The 27,047-nt window shown below is 36.7% G+C and overlaps 1 protein-coding gene across 1 annotated transcript; it reads right to left on the bottom strand.

Annotated features, from left to right (window-relative positions):
* Positions 1 to 1,088: 1,088 nt before the first annotated feature.
* TOP2A (DNA topoisomerase II alpha) lies at positions 1,089 to 27,047 on the bottom strand. Its single transcript, XM_007177596.2, has 35 exons — positions 26,890 to 27,047; positions 25,862 to 26,017; positions 25,555 to 25,645; positions 25,006 to 25,069; positions 23,689 to 23,834; positions 23,399 to 23,496; positions 22,932 to 23,144; positions 22,412 to 22,585; positions 22,129 to 22,230; positions 21,882 to 22,019; positions 20,380 to 20,518; positions 19,207 to 19,364; positions 18,780 to 18,905; positions 17,700 to 17,810; positions 17,450 to 17,555; positions 17,249 to 17,358; positions 16,904 to 16,996; positions 16,383 to 16,497; positions 16,171 to 16,292; positions 14,833 to 14,981; positions 12,855 to 13,086; positions 12,528 to 12,662; positions 12,203 to 12,403; positions 11,829 to 12,024; positions 9,725 to 9,816; positions 9,457 to 9,621; positions 9,249 to 9,332; positions 8,305 to 8,487; positions 7,899 to 7,989; positions 4,601 to 4,753; positions 4,234 to 4,357; positions 4,070 to 4,113; positions 3,513 to 3,653; positions 2,874 to 3,073; positions 1,089 to 2,195 (listed from the first exon to the last, which is right to left on the bottom strand). Exons 1-35 carry the CDS (start codon positions 26,908 to 26,910, stop codon positions 2,067 to 2,069), a joined length of 4,602 nt encoding a protein of 1,533 aa, XP_007177658.1. The 5' UTR covers positions 26,911 to 27,047; the 3' UTR covers positions 1,089 to 2,066.

Below are 27,047 nucleotides of genomic sequence, written 5' to 3'. Positions count from 1 at the left end.
TGATATTCCTCACTGTACCATAATTTGTTTAAACTAATTGTTTTGCTAGATGTCTCTTGTTGGACATTTAGTTTACTTTCAATTTTGTTATTACAGAAACTTTAATAGGCATCTTTGTATGTGGCTTTTTTTTTGCGATAATTACAGATTTACATGTAGTTGTGAGAAATAATACAGAGATCCCTTGTACACTTTGCCTACTTTCCCCCAATGGTAGCATTTTGTAAAATTATGTTGTAACCAGGATACTGATATCTTTCGTTACTTGAACTTGCATTTGTGTGTATTTACATAGCTTTTTGCACATGTCCAATTCTCCTGAACTAAATTTCTTAAAGTGAGAATTGCTGGGACAAAGAGTTTGACCTTTTCGTCCAGGTTCTAGTGAAAGGGCTCATTTTCCATATCTTTGTCAATACCACCCTTGGGGATATGTTTAGGATATCCCTCTGTAACTCAAGACTACTTTTCTTCTAGTACTTCTTTAGTTTTGTTTTTGATATTCAGTCTATTTGAGGGACTTTCCTGGCAGAGTGGTTAAGACTCCAATGCTCCCAATGCAGGGGGCACGGGTTCGATCACTGGTTGGGGAACTAAGATCCCACGTGCCACATGGTGTCACCCAAAAAAAAAAAGTCTATTTGAACTTAACTTTCTGGTAAGATGGGAGGAAGGGGTTAGATTTTTCTAAATTTTTTTCCCCTAAATGATTAGCCAGTTGTCCCAATATAACTCATTGATATCATTAAGCAGTTGACTAGTTTATCAAAATATTGTTAAAGTAGGGAATCATTAAAAAAAAAAAAAGTTTATATTTAAAGTTATTTATTGATGTAGAGCCAATGCCTTTTGAGTGTGGAAGAGATGAATTTAGCACCCACGTTTAAAAATCTCAGGAATAAACCTGGATGGCCCCAGTTAGGTCATGGTGCCTCTCTCTCAGAACTATCACTATGGCCAGGAGCAGGTACATCAGAAAATGATCAGAATCGTTCTCAAAACTATTTACAGTGAATAGTGAAGAAGGATATATTTTAGACTAAGGGAAAGAGTGTAGTGCAGGGGGAAAAATGGGCAACAATCACGGGTTGCAATGTCTACAACATTTTATTAAAGCATAAAATTGTTGGAATTAAGCTAAATAGAAAAACATAGTAAATATTTACAAAAACATTGATAACACCACTCAACTCACACACATATAACGAATGCAGGAAGGTCTTAAAAAGTTTACAAGTTGAAAATTATGGAGAGTTCCTCAAATTGGATATAACAGCTCGCTGCTGAGTATGGCATCAATATAATATATAAGATCTTTGAGAGAATGCTGTCCCCGACTCTTCTGCAATCTAGTGCCTCCTAGGAATTTGTTCCTTGGGAGATTCAGACTCACAGGCAGCCGAGGGGACAAGTCAAGAGTTGAGATAATCTCAACTTAGGGTCTAATTTTCTTCATCTGATTGACTGTGTTGAGGTTATATAGACACAGCCACGGTGTTTTTCTTCAGCTTATTCAAAAAGATATGAAGAATATGAACAATTTTTCACTGCTTAAAAAATTCAGCACATAAAAGGCTGAGCGAGGAGTATTTGGTACTGGAACTACATAAAGTTCTATCTGATGGAAAATTATCTATGAAACTAAGATAAAACAGAGAAATTAATCATGCTGTATCTCATATTTACAGAAAGTAGGCAGAGTAGAAACTTTTATGTCAAAGTGCTCCAATTTTAGCTTAATGAGTGGTCAAACTACATTATGCTGAAGTGACCATGCAACTGTCTCTAGAGGCCAGAAGAACCTAAAATCAGATTTAAAAGGCAAAAGAAAACAGACTCAATACATATACAAAGCAGAGAAAAAAACAATCCCACGAGATGGTCACTACTTAGACAGTATTATATAAAGATAAGGGACACTTGGGCTCTACTTCACTTTGATGGTTCTGAATTAAAACTACCTTCCCCAAACTAAATTCAGAGGGGAGGAAACTGAGAGATTCACGTAACTTTAAAACCAGTCTTGGGCTCAATAAGACAATTACTTAAAATAATCACCCCACATTTTAAAACAGATCATCTTCATCTGATTCTTCGAGGTACTTTATAGGTTTTTTTGTCCGTCCAGATTTTGCCCGAGAAGCCACAGCTGAGTCTAAGTCCAGGTGGAAGTCATCGCTGTCCTCCTTGGGTTTCTAAAAGAGAAGAGCCCAGGTAGTTTGTACAGTGTCAACCTGACAGCAGAATTTCGATGCAAAAAATATATCAACAGACTACAACTCAAGGAGTTTTCCACCTTCTAATGAGTAGTAAGAAACTGGGGCTTCCCTGGTGGCACAGGATATCTGCCTGCCAATGCAGGGAACACAGGTTCGAGCCCTGGTCCAGGAAGATCCCACATGCCACGGAGCAACAAAGCCCGTGCACCGCAACTACTGAGCCTACGCTCTAGAGCCCGCAAGCCATGACTACTGATCCCGTATGCCACAACTACTGAAGCCTGCGCGCCTAGAGCCCATGCTCCAAAAGAGAACTGCAATGAGAAGCCTGCGTACTACAACGAAGAGTAGACCCTGCTCGCGGCAACTAGAGAAAGCCCACGCGCAGCAATGAAGACCCAACGCAGCCAAAAATAAATAAATAAATTAAAAAAAAAAAAAAAAAAGAAAGGAAAGAAATAGACCGAAGGCAACTCTCTCATTGACTAATTAGTGGCATATTTAACTTTTTTACAACTAAACTACATAGAGGAAAAGGCTAATGGACTATGGGATTTAAATTGATTTCCTTAAAAATGTGCCAAATTATTAGGAGCAAAGCTTGGTTATGTGCTTCAAAATACCTACAGCAAAAGGACTGACTAGGATAAATACCTTGCTTGTGACTGCTTTAGAAATCATTTTCTCAAAATTAGAGTCGGAATCATCAGAAGTGGACGGCTTCCTTTTGCGGCGACTCTTGATTTGGGGGGGATTAGGCTTTTTAGAGACATCAGAATCCAAGTCTGGATCCTTTTTGGTTCCTTTTGGTGCAGCCCTTTTTTTGGCCCCTGTAGTAGAGGTGGAAGACTGACCTGCAAGTGAACACAGGCATTTGTCAGGGCCACTCTTAGCTGAATTGTTCCCACAGTGAACCTTCTTTAGCAACCTGTTGACTGCTTATATTTAACATAGGAAAAGACAACCTAACAGAGATGAAATGCATTAGAGAATCAAAGTATTCTTAAGCATATGATTTTTTTGTAGGTATATGCTTCATGTTAAACATTTGCAACTGTTTCTAACTCCCATCCCTGTCATAGAAATAAGCTAACACCTGGCATTTTGAGAAACATGCTATTTTTAAACCTTTTGACTAGCAATTTTGATTATGAAGATCTAAAGATTTGTTTTCATTTGGTAAAGGCTTAATTTCAATATCTATAGTAAATTTGGGGAGTAAAAAATTGAAGCTGACTTGTGGCAGCCAGTAGTTTATCCCAATATTAACCCATCTCAAAGACCGAGGCTCACTTTTTGCTGCCGTCTTCTTCACTGTCACATTCTTTTTAGGAACAGGGTTTATGGTTTTAGTTACAGCTGGGAAATCAGCAGCAGGAGAGCTTGGAGGAGGTGGTACATTATCCTTGGCATCATCAGCGTTAAGGTCCGTTACTTCAAATGGAAAGGAAAATAGTACATATAAGCAATACATGAAAATCTGTTTACTGCTTTTGTCCCTGCTCTGAATTCCTATTTAAACACCAAGTCTGTGACTTTTCTGGAATATTTCAAACACACTTTTATAACTCTGTTCTAATTTCTGGGTTCTTCATGAGCAAACAGTATTTTTTTGTATCTCTAGCACCTAGCATAGTACCTGGCAAGCAAATGATTACTTTTAGTATATTAAATGTAGAACCTATTTATGTGCAAAACTAAACCTAATGAACAATATCAATGTAATGCTAACAAGAACCCACATGTATTTTCAAAGACAGGACTTGGATAATGTAGGCCGGGTTAGAAGCCGGGTGGACCTGAGTGCTCCAGTAAAGCAGACATCTCACTATTTTTACTTAAATACATACCTGATGTGGCAATTTTCTGTGGCTTCAGTTCTTTCTTAGTATGTCTAGAATAATAATAATAAAAAAATCCTGATGACCAAGTCTAAATGTGTCAAACAACAAAGAATATATCATCAACTATTAAAAACCATCATGATAAGATCCCTCTGAGAGAGGATACTTACTTCGGGGACGTTTTGGTCCCAGGTGGACTAGCATCTGATGGGACAAAATCTTCATCTTGAGCGTTTTCATCAAAATCTGAGAAATCTTCATCTGAATCCAAATCCATTGTGAATTTGGTTTTTGCTGGTAAAAAAATATACATATACAAAGAATCAAAGAGGATAATAGGAGAAATATTTAATCCACAGATTAATATAACATTTCCTGAAGATATGAGCTTCAGTTTAATCTTCTAAAAGATGTTTTAGTTTCTCAAAAATGTAATTACTACTCTAAGATATAACAATTTCTGGGATTATGTGCCTTGAAATAGATCACCCATTCAAATCTTTCAGAATATGCAGCATGTTCTTCACTCTTCCTTACTTGCTGCTCTCCGTGGCTCTTTTTCTCGGGGAGGGACATCAAAATTACTTTCGTTACTGCTCATATCTGATTCCGAATCAGACCAGGGGTTTCTCTTTTTGGCTTTCTTGACTGGTTTAAATGGCAATGTAGTTTGTTTCTTTGTCTTGGTACCTGGAAGGGAGATAGGAATTAACCATGTTTACATATTCTTTGACTCACTTTTCTCCATCTATCATCCATCCATCCTTCAAATATTTATTGAACTCTGTGCTAGTACTGGGAATAGAATGGTGAACAGAAAAGGACATAATCCTCCTTTCTGTGGAGCTTATAGTTTGGTCATCTAATCCCATATATAATCATAATCCCACATGGTATATATGTTTACACAGGGCATGTAGTATGTATGCATATGTATATATATAAGAGGCTTTTCCAAGAAAGAGATGCTTGAGTTAACTAGTTGAAGGGAGGCGGATGACAAAACATTCCAGTTTAGGAAATAACATGTACAAAGCCCTGTGAGAAAACATGGTGCACTTAGGAAACTGAAAGAAATCCATTATGGCTGGAAAACAGAAGTCAGAGGGAGAGTGGCTGGTCTTTTTAAAAAAATCTTTGGCTGCACCCCGCGCCATGTGGGACCTTAGTTCCCCGACCGACCAGGGATCGAACCTGCGCCCCCTGCATTGGAAGGCGGAGTCTAACTGCTGGACCACTGGGGAAGTCCCAAGAGAGTGGCTGGTCTTGTTACGGATTTTGTTTTAAACAGGGAACCAATATGACCAGATATGCATTTTAAAGAGTTCTCTCAGACTGTAGTGTGAAGATGGGAAAGGCACAAGAACAGATGCAAGATCAACAGAAGGTTACTGCTGAAGTCAAGGCAAGGGAGACAACTCAAAGGGAAAAGAACGGCTAGGCCCAAACCTTGAGGAGCATTTAATGGCTGAGTTAAGGAGGTTTGAAGTCACTAAGTCTTGTTACTTCTTTTCCTCCAATGTCTCTCATACCCATCCTTTGCTATTTATTTCCCTCATCTAGGCCCAAAGATAAGGACAGACTCCTTATTGATCTGACTTAGTCCTTTCTTCATATTCTTTCTTCATACACCTACCTATTTCATATTTCCTAGTTGAATCTAATCTTATCCACCCACCTCCAACAACCTGGTTTTCTAACTCTCCATAATCTGGTTTAACTATTTTCTACTATTTTCCACTCTGTTAAGGGGCCTTCTCATTGTCCCATGCATATTCTATGTCCATTTGCCTTCTCCCAGTCTAGAATACCTAAATCTTACCCAATCTTTAAGACTCTAACCCAAGTTTTACCTCTTTCACAAAGCCTCTACAATCTGCATGTACCCACACTGATCTCACCTTTCTCTAAATCCCTACAATGGCTAGTATGGACTGCTTTACCTTTCTTTCCTGATAAACCTCTTGAGGGTAAGTGCCATGCTTCTCCACTTCTTGTGTCCTCACAAGATTTGAGATAGTGATGGGAAACGTGAATGCTCAAAATACTTATCTGATTCATTGGTTTTATATGCTAATTGTTGCTAGGTAGGTTTAAAGTTAAATATGTGCTGTATTATAAGGCCAATATATAATTTTCCACAACACAGCACACACAACATACTTTTATTACTTCTTTTTAATACTAAGATGTTTCCATTTGTTTTATTCATCTTTGTATTCCCCACAGAACTGAACGTTATCTATCAAAAGTAGATACTCAAGGATAGACATATACATCAATCAATGGAATAGAGTTAAGAATCCATAAATAAACCTTATTATTTATGGTCAATAGATTTTTGGCAAGGGTGAAGACAATTCAACAGGGAAAAAGGGTTTTCAATATGTGGTGCTGGGTCAACTGGATATCCACATGCAAAAGAATGAAGTTGGACCCCTTCCTTATGCCATATACAACTTAATTCAAAATTACCTAAATGTAAGAGCTAAAACTAAAAACTCTTAGAAGAAAATAAGGGGTAAATCTTTTCTTTTTTTCTTTTTCGCCATGCCGTGCAGCTTGTGGGATCTTAGTTCCCCAACTAGGGATTGAACCTGGGCCTATAGCAATGAAAGCATGGAGTCCTAACCACTAGACTGCCAGGGAATAACCTAGGGGTAAATCTTAATGACCTTGGATTTGGCAAAAGATTAGATATGACACCAAAAACATGAGCAACAAAAGAAAAAAAAAAGATAAATTAGACTTCATCAAAATTAAAAACTTGTGCTTCAAAGGACACCATCAAGAAAATGAAAAGATAATACACAGGCTGGCAGAAAATATTTGAGAATCATATATCTGATAAAGGTCTGGCATGTGGAATATAAAGAACTCTTACAACTAACTCAACAATAAAAAGATAAATAACCCAATTAAAAAATGGGCAAAGGATCTGAATAGACATTTCGCCAAAGAAATATAAAAGCCCCAAAGTGGAAACAATCCAAATATCTAGCAGCTGATGAACAAATAAATATAATGTGGTATATTCATACAATGAAGAAATATTTGGCAACAAAATAGAATGGAGTATTGATACATGTTACTACATGGATGATCCTTGAAAACATTATGCTAAGTGAAGAAGCCAGCCACAAAAGAACATATTATATGATTCCATTCATATGAAATGTCCAGAATAGGCAAATCTAGACACAGAAAGTAAATTGGTGGTTGCCTAGAGGGAGGGGGAGTTGGGAGAAAATGGGGGGTGACCACTAATTGGGTACAGTGTTTCTTTCCAGGACAAGAAACTGTTCTAAAACTGAGTATGCTAAAACCACTGAATGGTACACATTAAATGAATGAATTTGGTATGTGAATATCTCAATGAAGAAGTTAAAAAAAAGTAGATATTCAGTAAAGGCATAATCAAATGGTTAACAGAATTGTTACTTCTATTTAATTTACTGAGTGAGTGTTAAGTATATCCCAGGCATGGTGTTGAACTCTGGGGATAAAACAACATGACTAAGATATGGTGACTGTCCTCAAGAAGCTTTACATATGAATATATTACATATATGAAAACCTCATAACTGGCTAGAAAGTGAAATCTAATAAACTGAACATTTTCTTTAGATCCCAACAAAGTATTTCATTACAAAATGATCTCTTCTAAAATGAATCAAATCCCAAGGACAATGTTAGGGAAGTTCAAGTATACTTCAGACATAGCCCTTCTTCATGTACCTCAATAAGAACTTTTGAATGTCTATATGGAACGTACTAGGTAACAAACATAATTTAGTCTCAACTCTATATGATTTTCCTTAAAATGCTTTAATACCTGGTTCTCTTTTCTGTTTCTTTTCTAATCTCTGTTTTAGGCCTTCTATTTCCATCCCATCCTCTTGAGGGCTTCCTTCAGTATTTTCATTCTAAAAGATAGCAGGACAAAAATGGTTAAGTTCTGCCCATTTATTATTTGGAATAATATAAGGTCAAATATACAAATATATATCTGGTCAAAGAGTGATTTTTTTTTCTTTGTATTTTGGCTAAAAGCTCTGAATAAAGAAAGGTATGGGTATTTTCAAGATACTTAAACATTAAAAAAATCAGGCTCATAAGAAAGGAAAGTTATGATTAGTTGATAAATTCTTGACTACGGGATTAGAAGTTTTATGATTAGTTCAATTTTAAGGGGAAAAATATTTAAAGTGTTTTATGTATAATGCTTTCAAGAGTATTACCTTAATTTTTTTTTTAATTTTCTTTTCTGCCTCTGCTTTCATCTCTATGGTCACTTGGGGGATGACTCTTTTTCCACATGGAGAAGGCAAAACTTCTGCCCTTTGTGTTTTTTTCCCCTTTGCTTTCCCACCTTTCCCAGGAAGTCCTATTTGTTCATCTTGTTTCTCCTTTGCTTCAACAGCCTACAAAAGGTTGATATAAGAAAGCAAGTTTATAAGCTAACAAAGACATTACAGCATAGATGCCACTTTATAGGGACAGAATAAAAGGCAATGGTTAAACTGATTTCAATTTGTTACATCTTAACATAAATTTGTGATAAGCTGTTCTATCAGGTATACCACCAACATTAAGGCACACTTTGTAAACTCAATTAAGAAATAAGAAAGGATGTGATTCCAGTAATGTACATTTATCCAATCAACTGATTACAAGTTGGACATCCAAACTGAAGTACAATAATATAAATCTGCACGTTAGGCCTTTTATCTTAATTTATGAAATACTTTTTCTTATGTTAAGATAATACTGGAGAACAAACCACATTAGCAATTTTGGTAACAGAGGATCTCCTGAAACTACTGATTAGCTAGCCCTGAAGGAAACTGTTTTTGTCCTTTCAGGTTTACTTGAGGGACTGGGCTGGTTTTCTTCCTCGTTTGAATTCTCTTTGTCTTCTCAGTCCCAATAGGTCAAAAATCAACTCCTGCCCTTTCCCCTCTTTGTCCAAAAACTTCTAGGTAGTAATGTTTCTTGGCACCATTTACTTTATTCTAACTAGTTTCTAACAATCTGTTATTTTATGTGTTATCTTGGAATGTATCTCCATGCCTCCTATATTCTTTCTATTGCCAACTGTGAAATTTCTTGACAAAGAGGTATATTGCTAGAATACATTATTTAATTAATAAAAATTCTAACACAGGCATTATAAACTACACACCTCCAGCTCTTCAATAAAAGCAGCCAAGTCTTCTTTCCACAAATCTGATGGACTCTTTCGCTTTAATGTTTCTAGCTCTTGCTCCTTCATAAGATAGTCAGAAAATTAAGTTAATTTATGTGCATAAACAGTGTTTTCCCGAAGCACACAATTTACTTTCACCATTAGAATACAACCAAGCAACATGTACTATCCATCAACAACTCACTTTTTCATTTCTTAGTTTGCACAGTTCATCTTTCTTTTCCTTGGTTAGATACCAAAGAGGCATATCAAGAAGGTAGTTGAAGGTTGGTCCAGAATCTGTTACAGAGTCACTCTTTTCAGTTTCCTTTTCATTGTCACTCTCTTCATTTTCTTCTTCATCTGGAACCTAAAGGAGAAATTAAAATGTAGCTTTAATAGGAAATGTGAAACATAGACATTAGACTATACATAGTCTTTAATAATACAGAAAATGCTAACCAAGAAATTACCTTTTGCTGGGCTTCTTTCCAAGCCTTCACAGGATCCGAATCATAACCTCTTTGAATCAGAACTTTAATTAATTCTTTCTTAGGCTTGTTTTCTGTTTAAACAAATGTGAACAGAGATAGTAGTTTTGAGCAATATTTTAGGAAAGGGATAAGGTTTTACCATATTAAGTGAAAAGATTAAAACTGGAGATTAAACTGTCTTCTTGCATAAATTTGTACATCCTGGTGGATAGTCAAGTCGGCTCCCTAAACCACTGACAAATGTAAATTACCACAAGGGGGCAGTCAAATCATATATGAGGTAGTGACTTAATCATAACTCCGAATAACAGAAGACAATCAAAACCTTTATTTCTGATAAATATTGACCTCAATTATATTCCCTGGTCTTTTATTTATTTATTTTAAAAATTTATTTATCTATTATTTATTTTTGGCCGTGTTGGGTCTTCACTGCTGCGCACGGGCTTTCTCTAGTTGCGGCGAGTGGGGGCTACTCTTCGTTGCGGTGTGCGGGCTTCTCATTGCGGTGGCTTCTCTTGTTGCGGAGCACGGGCTCTAGGCACGCAGGCTCAGTAGTTGTGGCGCACGGGCTTAGTTGCTCCGCGGCATGTGGGATCTTCCCGGACCAGGGCTTGAAACCATGTCCCCTGCATTGGCAGGAGGATTCTTAACCACTGCGCCACCAGGGAAGTCTCCTCCCTGGTCTTTTAATTTCAACACCCGAGTGGGCAAGTTTTTAGTGCCACCCATTCAGACATTGATTTCTCTTGATTGTAGTCCCCTATAATGCATTTGTTCCCTTTTTTCTATAGCACCCCTCTCCCAATGTTTACTGCCGTCAATTTATTAGACTTTGAGGGACACTGAGAGTTACTAGCTATAATAGAGTGAGGTTTCGAGTACCACCTTTCATCAATTAACTTGATATAGGTCACACTTTTAGGCCCTTTATATTTACTCCTCAAGAAGACTGGATAGTCTCTAGTATTTCCTAAATTCCAGTCAACTAAATACAATCTTTACTTTTTATTTTTCTTTGAGTTATATCCAATATTACTTATTTTAGCTTTGTCTTAAGCAATAATATCTGTGAAATTAGGGGATTGATATGCCATTGTTATTATATTTTAAAATATCCATGAAAATGAACATGTAACTAAGTAAGTTAAACATTTTCATGTACCATTAGAAAATGATCCTGTGATCACTGGTAACTTGTGTTGTCATGTTTTGGGACTTGCTACTACAACCCATAGTTACCTGGCTTTTCTAGTTTACTCTGACCAGAGCTGGGCCATTTCTTTTAACCTTCCAGCTTTAGTCAAAACTGTTTTCTTGGGGACTTCCCTGGTGGCGCAGTGGTTGAGAGTCTGCCTGCCAATTCAGGGGACATGGGTTCGAGCCCTGGTCTGGGAAGATCCCACATGCCGTGGAGCAACTGGGCCCGTGAGGCACAACTACTGAGCCTGCGCGTCTGGAGCCTGTGCTCCGCAACAAGAAAGGCCGCGATAGTGAGGCCCGCGCACCGCGATGAAGAGTGGCCCCCGCTTGCCGCAACTAGAGAAAGGCCTCGCACAGAAACGAAGACCCAACACAGCCAAAAATAAATAAATTAATAAAAAAATAAAAAAAAAACAAAAGAAAAAAAAAACTGTTTTCTTCCTGGTTACTTAAACTCTGATTTAGTTGCTTCTAGAATGTCTTAAAAAAATTCCCTTAGACATGACTTTCAGTCTTGAGTATACCATTTATTTATAATATAAGCCATTTAAAATCCTCCTTCCTTTTTTTGTTTTTCTATCAGACTTATCTCTGCTCTTTATCAATCAGTTTACACAGGGACCTCTTCTAGCTCTCTGTTCTCTTCCTGTCTAAATGTTAACTAAATCTTGATTTCTCACGATGCTCAATTTAGGAAAAGCTATCTCTTTTAAACTATAAATGCTTATTTAGGTATTTGAAAGAAGTACTTGTACGTGTAACCAGTGGAAATACACGGATTTTGCCTGCCCTCCCCATCATCCCTCTCACCAAAAATGTTTAAAGGAAGTGAGGCACGATAGTGATTTTAGTACAGGAAGTTATTGTTCCAAAAACATACCAATGATTATTTTGCCATCTATTTTCTCTAAGATAAAGCGAGCCTGATTATTCAGTTTAGCAGATTCAGCGCCAAGCATTCCTAGAAGCCATTCTTTTCTTAATCCATAATATTTAAGCCTGAGTTCAAAGAAGTCTCTTAGAATATCCAACACTGTGTCGTATTTCTTTAAACAGCCTACGTGGTCAAAAAGCACCTAGAAAAGAAAAACAAGATTAGAGTCAACAACAGATAAATTGGCTAAACTTTAATGGTTTTAGAGGAATGACTTTATTCTTTGAAACTGTAAAAGTAGCCTAAGATATCCTTTTAAAATTGATAATAATCTTTAATATAAATGGAAACATACATATTTCTCATGAAACAAGACATACCATAGAGTTGCATGTGAGACTAGTTTGGAGTTTGAAGACTTTGTGTAGTCCAACTCTCTCTGCCTCTGCCAGTTTTTCTTCAGTCATCTTCACAACAAACTTCACAGTCGTGTCTGTGTGGTATTCCCTATAATCTGTTATCAGAGGGGGTGTCTTCTCAGTGCCATTCAACATGGGTTCTAGAACCTGTTCTTTATATGTCTGAAGAAAGAAATAATCCTTTTGTAAGTTTCTCAGACATAGGCTCCTGAATATTCAACAAACATCAATATAAAAAATGTTTCCCCGATCACAAAAATCAAAAAAGAAAACCATAATTACTTACCTGGGTCCATGTTCTGATGGGAAGCTCTGAGATTTCAATGGTTGTAGAATTAAGAATAGCCACTTCACCACTAATCACATATTGATTTGGAGCCAGCTCGTCAATAGTACCCTTGAAGTTCTTGTAACTTGGAAGCTAAATTGGTATTTTAAAACAGAATATTTTCTAAATGTGATACTAAAACAAATCCCAACAGCATTAAACAATAAATCTAACTAACATTAAGCATGAAATAAATTTTCTATTTGTGTCCTCTTTAACCATATCATCTGCTGAATTGAAACCAGAGAAAAACTAATAAGGTTCCTAGAACCACAGAATAGTTACCATTGGCAAAGGTTCTTCTCCATCCATCAAACGTCTGATGTTATTCACAACTTCACGAACATCAAAGTTGGGGATTTTGCAGGACCACCCAGTACCAATCCCTTCAGCGCCGTTTATCAGCACCATGGGTATAATAGGAATGTACCATTCAGGCTCAACACGTTGGTTGTCATCATATAAAAACTTTAACGTGTGATCATCTTTTGGTGGAAATAACAACCGAGCCAAAGGGCTAAAGAAAACAAAGAATGTTATTGTAGAAAAATATTGGCTATTGACACAACTTTCACGGAAAGAACATATGTTATCTCAGATATACACATGAAAATTACTTTGGCTTTACTTGCTGACTAATATTCATTTACCAATATTATTTATTGAGTACTTTCTACATGCCAGGCACTGCAGATATACAGTCTCAGTCTTCAAGGAGCTCAGTACAGGGAGCTATTCTAGTACAGGCATTTTGTCAGGCGGTATGGTAAATGCTAAATAGAAAAATAAAGTAGCTAAGATTGACTGAGGGGATGCTAAGGAACGGTAAGCACTTTCTGATAGGATAACATTTGAGCAGAGAAGAAACTGAGAGAAAGAGTACTGCAAGCAGAGGGACCAGTAAGTCAGAGGCCCTGAAGGCATGTTTGACTATAGGCAAAGGGGCCAGGTGTGTTTGAAGCAGAGATAGTAGGAGATGGAATCAAAAGACATGGGGAGTGGGAGCACATATCATATAGGGTCTGGTTTGCTAAAACAGGGCTTTAGTTTTTCTCTGAATGAAGAAGTTGGAAGGTTCTGAACCAGAGTAACCTATTTTAAAAAATCAATTGGCTGCCAAAAGAAAGAAGAATGGTAGACTCTAATAGTCTGTATGAATATAACGAATGGGGTGGCTTAATATTTTTCCAATGTGGAGCCCACAGGGATGCAAGTGTGGAGAAAAGGAGTCAAAGGTAACTCCAAATTTTGAGCCTGAGAATTAGAAGGATGGCTTTCCATTTACTGAGACAGGGACTAAGGATATGGTTTTGAACTTACGTTTGAGATACTTATTAGACATCCAAGTAGTAAATGTTGAGAGGGGACATGAAATTTAGAGGGTAGGGCTGGAGCTATGAGACTGGATGTACGAGGTACCATCCATGGATGGGAAGGCAGTATAGTTAGTGGAAAGAGGTCTGATGAAGGAGCCCTAGGGCAGGCCAGTATTTGGAGGTTGGGAAGATGAGAAGGACCCAGTGAAGACTAATAGGGAGGAGAACCAACAGTCTGGTGTCTTGGAGGACAAAAGACTTTCAAGGATGGAGTGATTACCGTACCCTATGCTGTTGAAAAGCTGAATAAGATGACAGGTGAAAATTGACCACTCATAATGTACTTTCCATAGACTTGTAAAGGAAGTAAAATTTCAACTTGTGGTATTTAAGAAGAATCAAGTTCTTCTTTACTCCGGCTCAAGCTCTACAGGGTTTCCCAACCTCGGCATTACTGCCATCTTTGTTCTTTGCCGTGGGGGTACTGCCCTGTGCATTACAGAATGTTTAGCAATATCCCTGGCCTCTGCTCACTAGATGCCAGTGGCATGGTTCCCTAGTCATGACAATCAAAAATTTCTCCAGACATTGCCACATGTCCCCTGAAGGGTAAAATCTACCCTGGTTGAGAACCACAGCTCTATATGGAGAAAGAGAAGAAAATAAAAGAAATGGGAGTAAAAACATTCAGTTTGGCAAGGAAACAATACTTCTAAGGGATACAAAGGCTAAGCTATCAAATTGAAATAGAATTTTGACTTTCTACTCATTGCAAAGAGTAGCACAGTTCAACTTTAAAGAGCTAGTTTTAAACAATTAATAATCCAAGCATCTGCATCAAAAATCTATTTTCCGATTAACTGGATTTTTCTATTTTTGGTCAACTAAATCTCACAATACTTCAGAATTGGAAATGGCAATTCACAAAAAATCGGAAGCATACCCACCTGAGCATTGTGAAGATGTATCGAGGACTAGCAGAATCCTTGCCACCATGCAGCCTGGTACCAAACTGACCAATGGGCTGCAAGAGGTTCAGATTATTGCTACCCACAAAGTTCTGAGCCAAATTGATAATGGTCATCATTAGTGACATCTGTGGGTGGGGGGAAAAAGATTCATTAATCTAATCTGTAGTCTCTCAATAATAACCTGTTTGTTATTATGAGTGTGTTTCACTATAATCCTGTAAGGTTTTATGAAGTGTAGATATTTATTGGCTTTTCCCAGATAAATACATGGCAGAAGTAGTACCTTAAACCTAAGAATTCTGGCTCCAAGTTCAGCGATCTTGCCTTCCAGTAATTTCTATCAAGTCCTACTCAACCTTGAAGGTATACCTCCTCTATTCACCCTCAGCAGAATGAAATATTTCCTCCTTTGTGTTAAACACTTTGCTCATTTCTATTCTAGCATGTATCACTCTATTCCATAGGTGTGTGTGTGTGTGTGAGATATAGTCCTCTGGTTAAACTGTGATTATACCTTAAAGGTAGAGAACATGTATGATTTATCTTTGTATACTTGGTACATGGTAAGCATTCAACAAATGTTTATTATGTGAACACTTATTGAGTACCTGCTATATTTTGATTGAAGCAACAAGCAAGACAATCATTACCTTTAAAGTTCTAGAAACTTATAGACAATCTAATTCTTTAAAACTGTTTTATATAATAAATGCAAAAAAAGCAATTTCAATTACAAAATAAAAAATGAATAGGTGTATGTTTGTATTGATATAAAGTCAAACAATTTAGACATATATGAAAAATTGGAAAGTTGCCCTTTCCAATTCCCAGTGATAACCAAAGTTAGCAATTTGGAGTATACCCTTCCTTTAAGTATTATTCTGCCTCTTTTTTCTTTTCCCTCACCTGATAATAGAACATGGACATTCTTCAGTGTTAGTACATATAGATTTACTTAAGTTATATCACTGATTCCATGCATAGATGTGTCATAATTTATAATAATTTTCCAATTGATGGACACTTTCCATGTCTAAATTTTGGCATAACAAAGTTATAGCAAACATCACTAAATCTCTTTGAACATAGATCCTTGCATATCTTTTGATCTATTATAGTATCCTTTCAGGAACATTATTTTTATAAACAGATTTGTTAGGTCAAAAAATAAGCAATTTTATAGTTTGATATATTTCACCACATTGTTCTCTACTATGGATGTATAGCTTATACTTTCATCAGCTGTTTGGAGAATGACTTTGCAGGTATTTCTGCTATAATGCTTTCTGGAAACATTATAGATTATGTGTTTACCTCACCATGATGATAAGAGGACATCTCAGCTACTGACCCAGCTAACTGGGCAACCTTCACCTCTCGCTTGTCATTCCGTTTGAAACATGTAAACAAAACCTTTCTCTGACCTGGTTTCAAACCTTTAAAATGAAAGAAGTGCAAATATTAATATCCTCAAATTAACCATTTCTGGGCATTGATTTCCATCTTATGATAAAAATAGAACTCACCATCCACCATAGATGGGATAGACCTCTCATTATCAGAATTTGAGAACAGGATAAGTTCCTTGTTTATGAAGTCATTGTATGTCAGATATGTGGTAGTTTGCCCATATAAGTAATCCTGAGGAACCAAAGAGAGTATTACATGATCTAGTTTAAAATAAAAAATATCACTGGTCTTAACAATGCTTAATACAAAAATAAAACAAAGACACATGTTAGCATTATCACTTCTATGATAATTGTTAAGTCCCTCAAAAGCAAAGAATTATGAAGTATTTTATATGTTTTAAAGACAAAACGAATTTAATTGCTGCACAATCAGGAAAAAAGTGCATTGACTGTAGTTTCTTTCAGGTCCAATACATTTATGCAGCAGTCTAAATAAGAATAAGGATATTTATAAATAGTTATCTGTTAACTTTTTTACTGAGGTACTTATTATTCAGTAACTTTAATTTGCTATAATGTCAATTCTAAAGGTAATAAATAGTACATTTTGTGGGATATATTTAACATTTTTTTACCTCAGGAAGGCCAAGTAACTTTCGTTGCCTTCTATCTTCCATGAAATGAGTTAACCATTCCTTTCGATCATCTATCTGTTTTTTGCTAAAGGCCTACAAATTAGAAGATGAAAAAGATGTCACTGGCACTAATAGGTTCCAAAATATTTCTTCTATAAAAAATTAACAAATAAACAACAAAACTCAGTTTCTAAAATATCTGGCTCCTTTCTTTGGGATATGCTTACTAAAAACAATCTATTTTATAAAACATTTTATTATATGAAAATTTAAATGTTTCAATTGCCTAGTTGAAGCATTGATTTCTAAAACTAGAAAGTATGTATGAAATACACTCAAACTCACCAGGCTGATTGCAGCATCATCTTCAGGACCTGAATATTTGAATTGGATACGATGTCTTCTCATATCTGCAAAGTACTCTTTAGCTTCTTTTGATGTGCTGGTGCCCAAACCTACAAAACCAAGAACACCAAGTTACTCCATATAATATTGTACAATGGTATATAACAAAATGAGAAGTTCTATGTGAGTTTCATTACAAACCTTTGTAATACTTGACTTTCCATTTTTTATGATTTGGCATAGAACTCTTCCATTCTTCAAACTCAGGAAGGCTATAGAATGCCATTTCTTGCTTGTTTTTAGACACCTGAGGTAAAAAACACATTGCTGTGGCTTTCCACACTTCTGGGTCCCCTGCATACCATCATACATCACTGGGGTTATATGTGTATCCAGGGTTGAGGAGTAGGGCCTTAAAATATCCATTATGGTATCTTAGAAATTAGTATACCTTTACAATGGGAGTGATAAATTCTTCCAGAAAACGATGTCGCAGAAGAGAGGGCCAGTTATGATGGATAAAATTAATCAGCAAGCCTTTGATATGGGAACCGTCTTGGTCCTAGAAATATTTGGAAAGCCAAAACGCAAAAGAATTGTTTAGAAACTAAAAAAAATTATGATTAACTTACTGGAAATTTCTCAAAATTTTTTCTATGGGGATTAAAAAAAAGGCTATTCAGGGGCTTCCCTGGTGGCGCAGTGGTTGAGAATCCGCCTGCCAATGCAGGGGACACGGGTTCGAGCCCTGGTCTGGGAAGATCCCACATGCCGCGGAGCAACTGGGCCCGTGAGCCACAACTACTGAGCCTGCGCGTCTGGAGCCTGTGCTCCGCAACAAGAGAGGCCGCGACAGTGAGAGGCCCGCGTACCGCGATGAAGAGTGTCCCCCGCTCGCCGCAGCTAGAGAAAGCCCTCGCACAGAAACGAAGACCCAACACAGCCATAAATAAATAAATAAATAAATAAATAATTTATTTAAAAAAAGAAAAAAAAAGGCTATTCAAATTCAGACTCACTTAACCTATATATGTAATATACATAAAATACAAACATAATATATCTTATTAGATGTGGATTAAAAATAATGAACAAAGCTCCAAGTTAAGTAATTTCCTTTCATGGCAGAAAAGCAATGCAACAATAAGATGTGTTTAATTTAGGTTAACAATCTAAAATATTTGCTATCGGGCTTCCCTGGTGGTACAGTGGTTAAGAATCCGCCTGTCAGTGCAGGGGACACGGGTTTGAGCCCTGGTCCCGGAAGATCCCACATGCTGCGGAGCAACTAAGCCCATGCGCCACAACTACTGAGCCCATGTGCCAGAACTACTGAAGCCCGCGTGCCTAGAGCCCGTGCTCCACAACAAGAGAAGCCACCGCAATGAGAAGCCTGTGCACTGCAACGAAGAGTAGCCCCTGCTTGCTGCAACTAGAGAAAGGCAGCGCACAGCAACGAAGACCCAACACAGCCAAAAATAAATAAATAAGTAAAATTTAGAAATTTAAAATATTTGATAACAAATCTGACCTGATCTGTCATAATCATTATCTTCCCATAACGCAGAGTCTTCAATGAATCTTCATCTTCATAGTTTTTCTTGTACTGAAGACCCACAATCTTGATTATATTGTTAATTTCAGCATTTTCCATTATCTGAAATGGATGTATAGCCAAAAAAGTACTATTTTGTTTATAAACTTTAAAAGAACAAAGAATTACAACAGTATATGTTGCTTGGGTTTTCTTGAACTCCAGTATTTTAAGTATATTAGCCTATACTTCAGTAAGTCAGAAAGATCTGTTAAGATATGCTACAGTGTACCCAATTTCCTAAAATAACAAAAAAAATCCAAGATATATTTCAAAATGCCCAATAAAGGAATGAAATACAAGCATGAAGTCCTGCATTATAAAACTAGATTTAGATTCTGAAGATAGTTTTAATGTATTCTACCTGTTTATGAGAAGCTTCTCGAACATTAAGCAGTTTTCCTCTAAGAGGGAAAACCCCGTACTTGTCTCTCCCAACCACACCAAGGCCTGAAACAGCCAAAGTTTTAGCTGAGTCTCCCTCTGTCAGGATAAGTGTACACTCAGTAGAGTTTCGGCCTCCTAAAATAAAAAAATTAATATTAGCATTTAGTTCAACCTCAAATATACTAACTCAGACATGTGATAAAACACAAATAATTTACAATTCATAACAAGTTGGCTGAGGAGTCAAATGGAGCTAAGTAATTAGATACATAGTTTAGCTAAAGTTTGTAAGTTAATAAAGTCTTAGTTTCTTAGATTAATTTCTCATGACAATTGTACTGTTGCTAAACATTCATTTAATCATATTACATTTAATGTATTTGTTGGTGATGAGGTTTCAGACATGCCACCCCAAAATATGGCACCTTGGCATACTGAATGTCTTAAGCTGAGGGAGTTTTGAGAAAATGGTAGAAGCAGAAAGATCTCTCTGACCTCCCTGTTAAACTTTGCCCCTGGAGCATGTCATAAGGCCCTCATGAGGAGATGCCCTCTTTATACCCGGAGGAAAGGAATATTCTAATCCACGATTGAGGGTCACCAAGAAGAATCTGGATGAAAAGGCCTTGCTAAGTTTCCCCAAGTTTACTATACTTAGCTCATAATCATTGTGCTATCATATCTTTCTACAACTTTCCATTCTTCATCAAAGCTAGCATAAAACCACTTAGGTTTAACCATTTCTTTGGGTCTACATTTCCTTACAATTTTCTGGTGTCACAAAAAACCATATTAAATAAATTCACATGCTTTTTTCCTGTTAATCTGTCTTTGTCAGTTTAATTTTCAGAGATAGCCAGGGACCTAAGAAGGTTGAGAAGACTTTTTTCTCCTCTACATTAGGTAATAGATTACTGTATAAACGTTCTTGTTTTATACCCCAAAATAATCATCTCAACACTATTTTTAACAGCTAAAAATTGAAATGACCCAAGTGTTCAATAACAGGGAACTGGTTGATTTTTAACAAAGTACAAATATTCCATTGAATATTAAGTGTCAAGGGAAAAATATCCACAGTATGCTGTTAATGAATAAAACAAATAACAACTACAAGATTTAAAGTTTGGAAACATTATTAAATGTGTACCTGCATCATTGGCATCATCAAGTTTGGGAATTCCTTTGATTCTGTTATGTTTTACAGCTGAACACTTCTTGTTTAACTGGATTTGGGCCTTAAATTTCACCCAATTTAGTATGCTTTCTACAATACCACAGCCAGTTGCCTGAAAATGAGAGGATTCATGTTAGGGAAGAAGAGTTCTGTCAGAAATCTAGAGTGCAAATGAGCTCACACAAAAATAAAAAGAATTCAAAGATGAAGAGAGGTAGAAAAGTCACGTCTGGATAGAGGGTGGCACATCTTCCTGTCTCAGGTCACCACTACTGAGGGAGCTGGTTCCTTTGGGTTCATTCATTCAATAAATATTTACTGACTACATACTTATATTGTGCCAGGCACTGAGCTGCATGTGCAGATCTATTGGTTAAAACAAATTAGACATGGTCCTTGTCCTCAAGGAGTTTAGTTTACAACAAGGAAGACAGAAATAAAATGAGAAATTACAAGTGTGACAGGTGTTACAGATAAGTGAAAAGCATGTTACATACAGTAATGTATGTCCAGTGTTATATGGGAACAAACTTAGGGAAAGAAGTAGAAAGTAAAGGCTTTCCTGAGGAAATGACATTTAAGACCTAAAGTAGTTGGGGACTTCCCTTTGGTCCAGTGGGTAAGACTCTGCGCTCCCAATGCAGGGGCCTTGGGTTCGATCCCTGGTCAGGGAACTAGATCCTGCATACATGCTGCATCTAGAGTCTGCATGCCGCACCTAAGAAGTCCGCATGCTGCAACTAAAGATTCCGCATGCTGCAACTAAAGATCCCGCATACCGCAATGAAGATCCCACGTGCCACAACTAAGACCCGGCACAGCCAAAATAAATAAATAAATATTAAAAAAAAAAAAAAAAGACCTAAAATAGCCAAGTGTAAAGCATTTCAGGCAGAGTAATCCTCTGCCTGAAATGTGAAATAGCTCTAAGGAGGGGAAGAGTACTCTGCTTTTGAGTAATTTAAAGCCAGTAGAAGTGAAGCTTAGATAACGTAGGAAAAGTGGTACTGAGATGCGGTTGGAAATGGCAGGGTCTTGCAGGCCAAATTAAGGAATTTGGATTTAGATTTATGCAACCCAGTGGTTAGTTGGGGCCTTTGACTAAAACAGGAAATAGTTTTGTTTTCTGGGGGTGGGGGAGTTCCTTGTATGGCGATCAGTTAGTACAGAGAGAACTAATTCAGTTTTGGATGTGTCCACTGAGAGCAACTTTAGGCATTCAATGCTTGGTAAGTAGTTAGATGGGTTAAATTCAGAAGTGATCTAAACTGGTGACATGTAATGGGTAAATATAGATGGTATATAGATGGTAATTAAGGGCTTGGTAAGACCTGGTAAGAGGTAAGAGTTGTTTTTTTATTTCCTTTTCAGAGTGAGAAGACATGTGGGAGGAAGCTTTATTTCTGCAGGGCTGAGAAGGGCAATGGAAAATAAAGGAAGGTGCTTCTATTTTTTATTTCCCTCTAAGTACTCACAGCTTTGATGAATTTTTCACTCAGTTGGCATGTTGATCCAAAGCTCTTGACTTGTAAAGTCATGTTCTCTTTTGTCTGGGAGTCGAAGGTTGGGTTTTCAATTAAGGCATTCACAAAAATCCACATGTGATTTTTTACCTGCCGTAAAAGTTGATAATAAATCACTAAAAACTTAGTCATGTTTTATTTATAGCCTTTCTCTTCTTTCTTGACTTTAGAAAAAGAACACTGTGTTAAAGTATCATACCTGATGTGCTTTTACTGCAACACCACCCTTGTTCTTTTTCTTCACAACATCAACAAGTTTAGTCACAATCTGATCAGCTACATAATCAACATGTCTGCCACCCTAATGAGGAAAAATACCAAACTGTAAATTCATTACCCTCAAAATTATAATAATAAAACATTAAAAAAAATCTAATTTAGCTTCCTTTATGCCAAGGTAGCCAAATATTCAAGTTCGATAATAATCAATAATACTTATATGTAAAGGTAAATCATGATTAATAATTCAAAAATAAAATTACCTTGGAAGTAGCAATGCTGTTGACAAAGCTGATTTGCTGAAAGCCTTTTTCACTCATTGTTAAACACACTTCCCACCTGGGGTTTACTTGTTCATGGATAATTTTCAGTGGATTGCCAGTTTCATCTACCTTATCCTTCAGATACATATCTACATAGCTACGGAATCCTTTTATCTAAACAGGAATTAAAAATAATAATATTAAAAATTTATTTAAAGTAAATTAAAAAGTAGATTGTAAAGATTTTTCAAAACTAATGAAATGGTGTTCACTGATGGGCATAAGAGGATGGTCATTAAAAGACACAAAAGGATTTATTTAGGAGATTCTTTGAGAAAGACTTTAGTGAACTTAAAATGAGCTAACTGATTTTAAAAAAATGTAGCATAATGTTTTCTTTACAGGAACATATTTGAGAAGTGGTTAAGAAAAATATATGGGATGGAAAAATAAAAATCAGCATTGCCTTTGACAATGATCACAATAGTCCCTCATTGCCCACACCCAGGAAAGTACTTACTGGAAGCTTATTTCCATTGAGAAAGACCTTGACATCTTTAGTGGATCCAGCAATATCATATGCTCTTCTAACCATCAGTGCAACAATATCTTTGTCTAGGCTTTGCATTTTAAACTTAGACAAATCAGGGTGGAAGGTAATACATGTATAATCTTCTCCACTAAAGGGCTTGAGTTCCATCTCACCAGCTCTCCCCATGTTATCCATCCATGTCTATGGAAATAAAGAATAGAGGAGAGAGAAAAAATTCAAGTAATCTCACAAACTAGAACTAAATAACACAAATTTACAAGTCCTAAAAAAAAACCCCAAACAAACAAACACCAAAAAACCCCCCAACCCCCCCAATATGTTTATGAATAATTTCCCATGATGTAATAGCTTATAAATTATGTTAAACCATTAATACCACTATAAATTGCTATAGTACAATTTATAATCAAGGCACAAGATACCTATTTACTTGCCTGTTTGAACATTTTCTTGTATTCTCTACTGGCTGTTTCCACAGTAAATTTGGTACTGAATATATTACACAATTTGGCTCCATAGCCATTTCGACCACCTGGGCAAATAAATGTAAAATACTATTTAATTGTTCTTATCTCATTAACAGCTTTATTTCTTAATCACTGGTAATGTATTCAATTACAGAGATTTATTTCCATGCTTTTAACCTTTATGCCACAGACAGTCATTTAAAAGATGTATTTTTTTTCAGCAACAAATATGTTTTTTATTTTCCTCAATACTCTACCTGTTACTTTCTTTTCTTCATCATCATAGTTACTAGAAGTTAGGAGTTGTCCAAAGATGAGAGCTGGGACATACATCTTCTCAACTTTGTGTTCAACAACAGGAATACCTTTTCCATTATTCCATATACTAATTAAATTATTCTCCCTAAGAAAAGAAGAGTAAAAAACTTTTTTATAAAACAGATGTTAAACTAGTGCTTAATATTTTTTAATATTTAAATATTATCATCTCTAAAATACATGAGTTCACAAGTCTCAATTTCTTTATGACTCTTTTTCATATATACCTTTTGAACTTCAGCATGCTTAGTTCCTAACACTCCTGAAATAGGAGCCAAGAGAAAAAAAAAAATCAATCCTTTTCCAACACCTGGGCAGACACTGATAATATTGAAAAAATAGGAAATTTAAAAATGTTAGGATAAACAAAGGGAAATGATTTATGCCCAATGGAAAGAAAAGGACAAAATTTGGAAACAATATTATTATATCACTTTTAAGGGGATCATCTGTACTGTCCCAGCACCCTTAGCTTTCCCACCCAACAAAGTACATTGCAAAACAAATATGAAAGGGCATTATTAATTGTAAACTTCCCTGCTCACCAATAAAATGCTAAAAATTTATTTGGACTTACTTATCTCCTAGTTATTTTAATTCTCAGAAGATAATATATTTTAGTTATAACCGGAAACACACTATGATTCTTATTACAAATAGTACTGAGTATTATCTACAAAAAAGACTAATTAAATCTAGCTTAACATTTTTCAAAAGACTATGATATCAAGTCCTTAGGAGCATTTGAGTACATCATTAACACATTTCCCAAAAAGAGCCTAAAGTATAGTTTATGTTATAACTCATCAGGCTAATAACAAGGGGAAGCAACACCCTGACTACCCACAAAGGGGGACATTTATGAGCAGAAATGTTAGATCAAATTATTCTCTATCACCACCTGCTGGTTTACTATTTGAATAGCATCATGAGAAAAAGTTAGAGCTATAGACTCCAGAATACTTAGAGCAGTTAGTGGAGATGCTTACTAAAATATTTAGGGATGAAGTGTCATAATGTCTGTAATTTATTTTGAAATGATTCAGAAAAAATATAGATGGAGCAAATATGGCAAAGTGTTGATAACTGTTGGATCTAGATTGTAGGTATCATAGATAGTTCATTTTAGCCTTCTACCTTTCTGCACTTTTGCAAACTCCCATTTAAAAAAAAGCCAACTTTACTATAAATCAAAGTAAATGCAACTAACAGTAACAATGAGCTATAAAAAACAAAAGACTAAGCAAGAGACTTACGGGTCAATTGTGACTCTAATACAAGACATTTTTGGGTCCCTTTGTTTGTTGTCCGCAGCATTGACTGAAAGAAGATAAAATACACATTGGTAAAAAATTAAAGTATTTTAAAAAACATCCTTTAACTCTAAGACATAAAAAGAAAAAAATCTCAAGCAGCACAGGAATAACATTAATGAGGTATTCATTTAGCAATTTTTATAAAAAGGAAAAAATCTCAAGCAGCACAGGAATAACATTAATGAGGTATTCATTTAGCAATTTTTATTTATAGGCCTGTTTCTAGGAAAGAAGTCAACTTCCTAGATTCCAGTAGACTGCCTCACCTTTGCCAACTGTTGTTTGAAAGGATAGGATTTCTGGCTACAGAGGGTTTGCTAGGAATGATACTTCTTAGGAAGGATCTGACCAGTGGATCTTTGTATTAAAGAATATACTCACCTGCTTATAGCTGATTGACTTTGTTATACAGCAGAAACTAACACAACACTGTAAAGCAATTATATTCCGATAAAGATGTTTAAAAAAAAAAAAAAAGAATACACTCACCTAGAATCTCATCAAAGATTTTGTACAAACCAGGAACAAAAGTGACTTCCCTACAGTTAATGCCAATATCTTCATCGTAAACCCATATTTGCTGGAAATAAGGCAAAGAAATATGGTTACTTTGACCACATACTTATTCTATTTTATCATCATGATGACTGTAAAGTCTTCTGGATTAGTAGGACAATATACATGATAGATTAGGCCAGTTCCAGTGACACTCCAAGTACATGAAGTACAGAAAATTAACCTGGAAAAGTACACATTTTAACTACTTAGTAACTGCATTTAATTAGCTTGGTTTTACCTGGGTCACTGATTCCACAGAGCCAATGTAGGTGTCTGGGCGGAGCAGAATATGTTCCAGTTGTGTCTTCTTTTGATAGATTCTTTCAATAGACAGTCTTTTCTTAGCATCTTCATTTTTCTTTGTTTTGTTGACTTGCATATTGTCATTTACAGGCTGGCAATTTTTTAAAAATTGAAGAGAAGCTATTTTGAGTCACAGGTTTATCAGAAACCATAAACAAAACACCCATCATAGTGATCTGCTTACACACACGATAACAAATCACAACCTTTTAGTAGGTATCAGTGGAGTTGACATCGTTTTGTACAAACATGGCAGTTTAAGTTAACTGCAGCCAGGTTCCCAGGTGTCCGTTTAAATTGACATATTATTTTGCCAAGTGTATCTGACATGGAAATATTTTTACGTGTTAGACGCCATCAATAGCATACACCCCCTTCTTTCACCTACTCCACACATATTTACTGAGTGCCTACTAGGTCCCAGGCAATAATAGATTCTAATTCAGCAGCAGCAGCAGCAGCAGTTTGGGAGGCTATGGATCCCATCCTTTGGGCATGTTAACGTTTTGAACACAGGAGGGACGTATTTTGAGCACCTCGGGGCTGCCGGCTGCACAGTGGGAACCCTGTGCCTTGCTCTGCACCTTCCAAGGTCAGGGGCGTTCAATCCCATTTTCAGCCCCAGGTAGAAGAGGAGAGCATCTGTCTGTGCCGCTTAAAGCCCCACGCGGACCATGATCCCACCGATCTACTCCAGGACTAAGTGAATTCCTAGACACAGTGAAACACAACGGCACACCTTAGAAGCCAGGTTAGCCGATAATACTTCACTATTAGCACGAGAAAGGGGTTTCAGCCTCTTCGCGATCACGCCGAGCCCAGGGGACCCGGATCGACGCGGAACACCGGCGCCCAGTCAGCCTCTGCCGGACCACAGCCCAGGCGCCTCCCCGTCTCACAGGCAGCCGAAGGGATGCCGCGCCGCGTTGAGGCCCCGCGACGCGACCCTTCCGCGAGCAGTACCTGCAGTGGCGACACCTCCATGGTGACGGTCGTGAAGGTGCTCGAGAACCCTGCAAGCGACTAAGCCGGCGCGACCTTTGAGACAATCACGGAGGAAGCCGCTTCTCCACAGACGTTCGTCGGTTAGGAAAGCGCTTCCACTCCGGTTTGAACGTTCC

This window comes from Balaenoptera acutorostrata, chromosome 20 (assembly GCF_949987535.1).
Source record: "Balaenoptera acutorostrata chromosome 20, mBalAcu1.1, whole genome shotgun sequence".
NCBI classification, from domain to species: domain Eukaryota; kingdom Metazoa; phylum Chordata; class Mammalia; order Artiodactyla; family Balaenopteridae; genus Balaenoptera; species Balaenoptera acutorostrata.
This window is presented reverse-complemented; position numbering and strand designations above follow the sequence as displayed.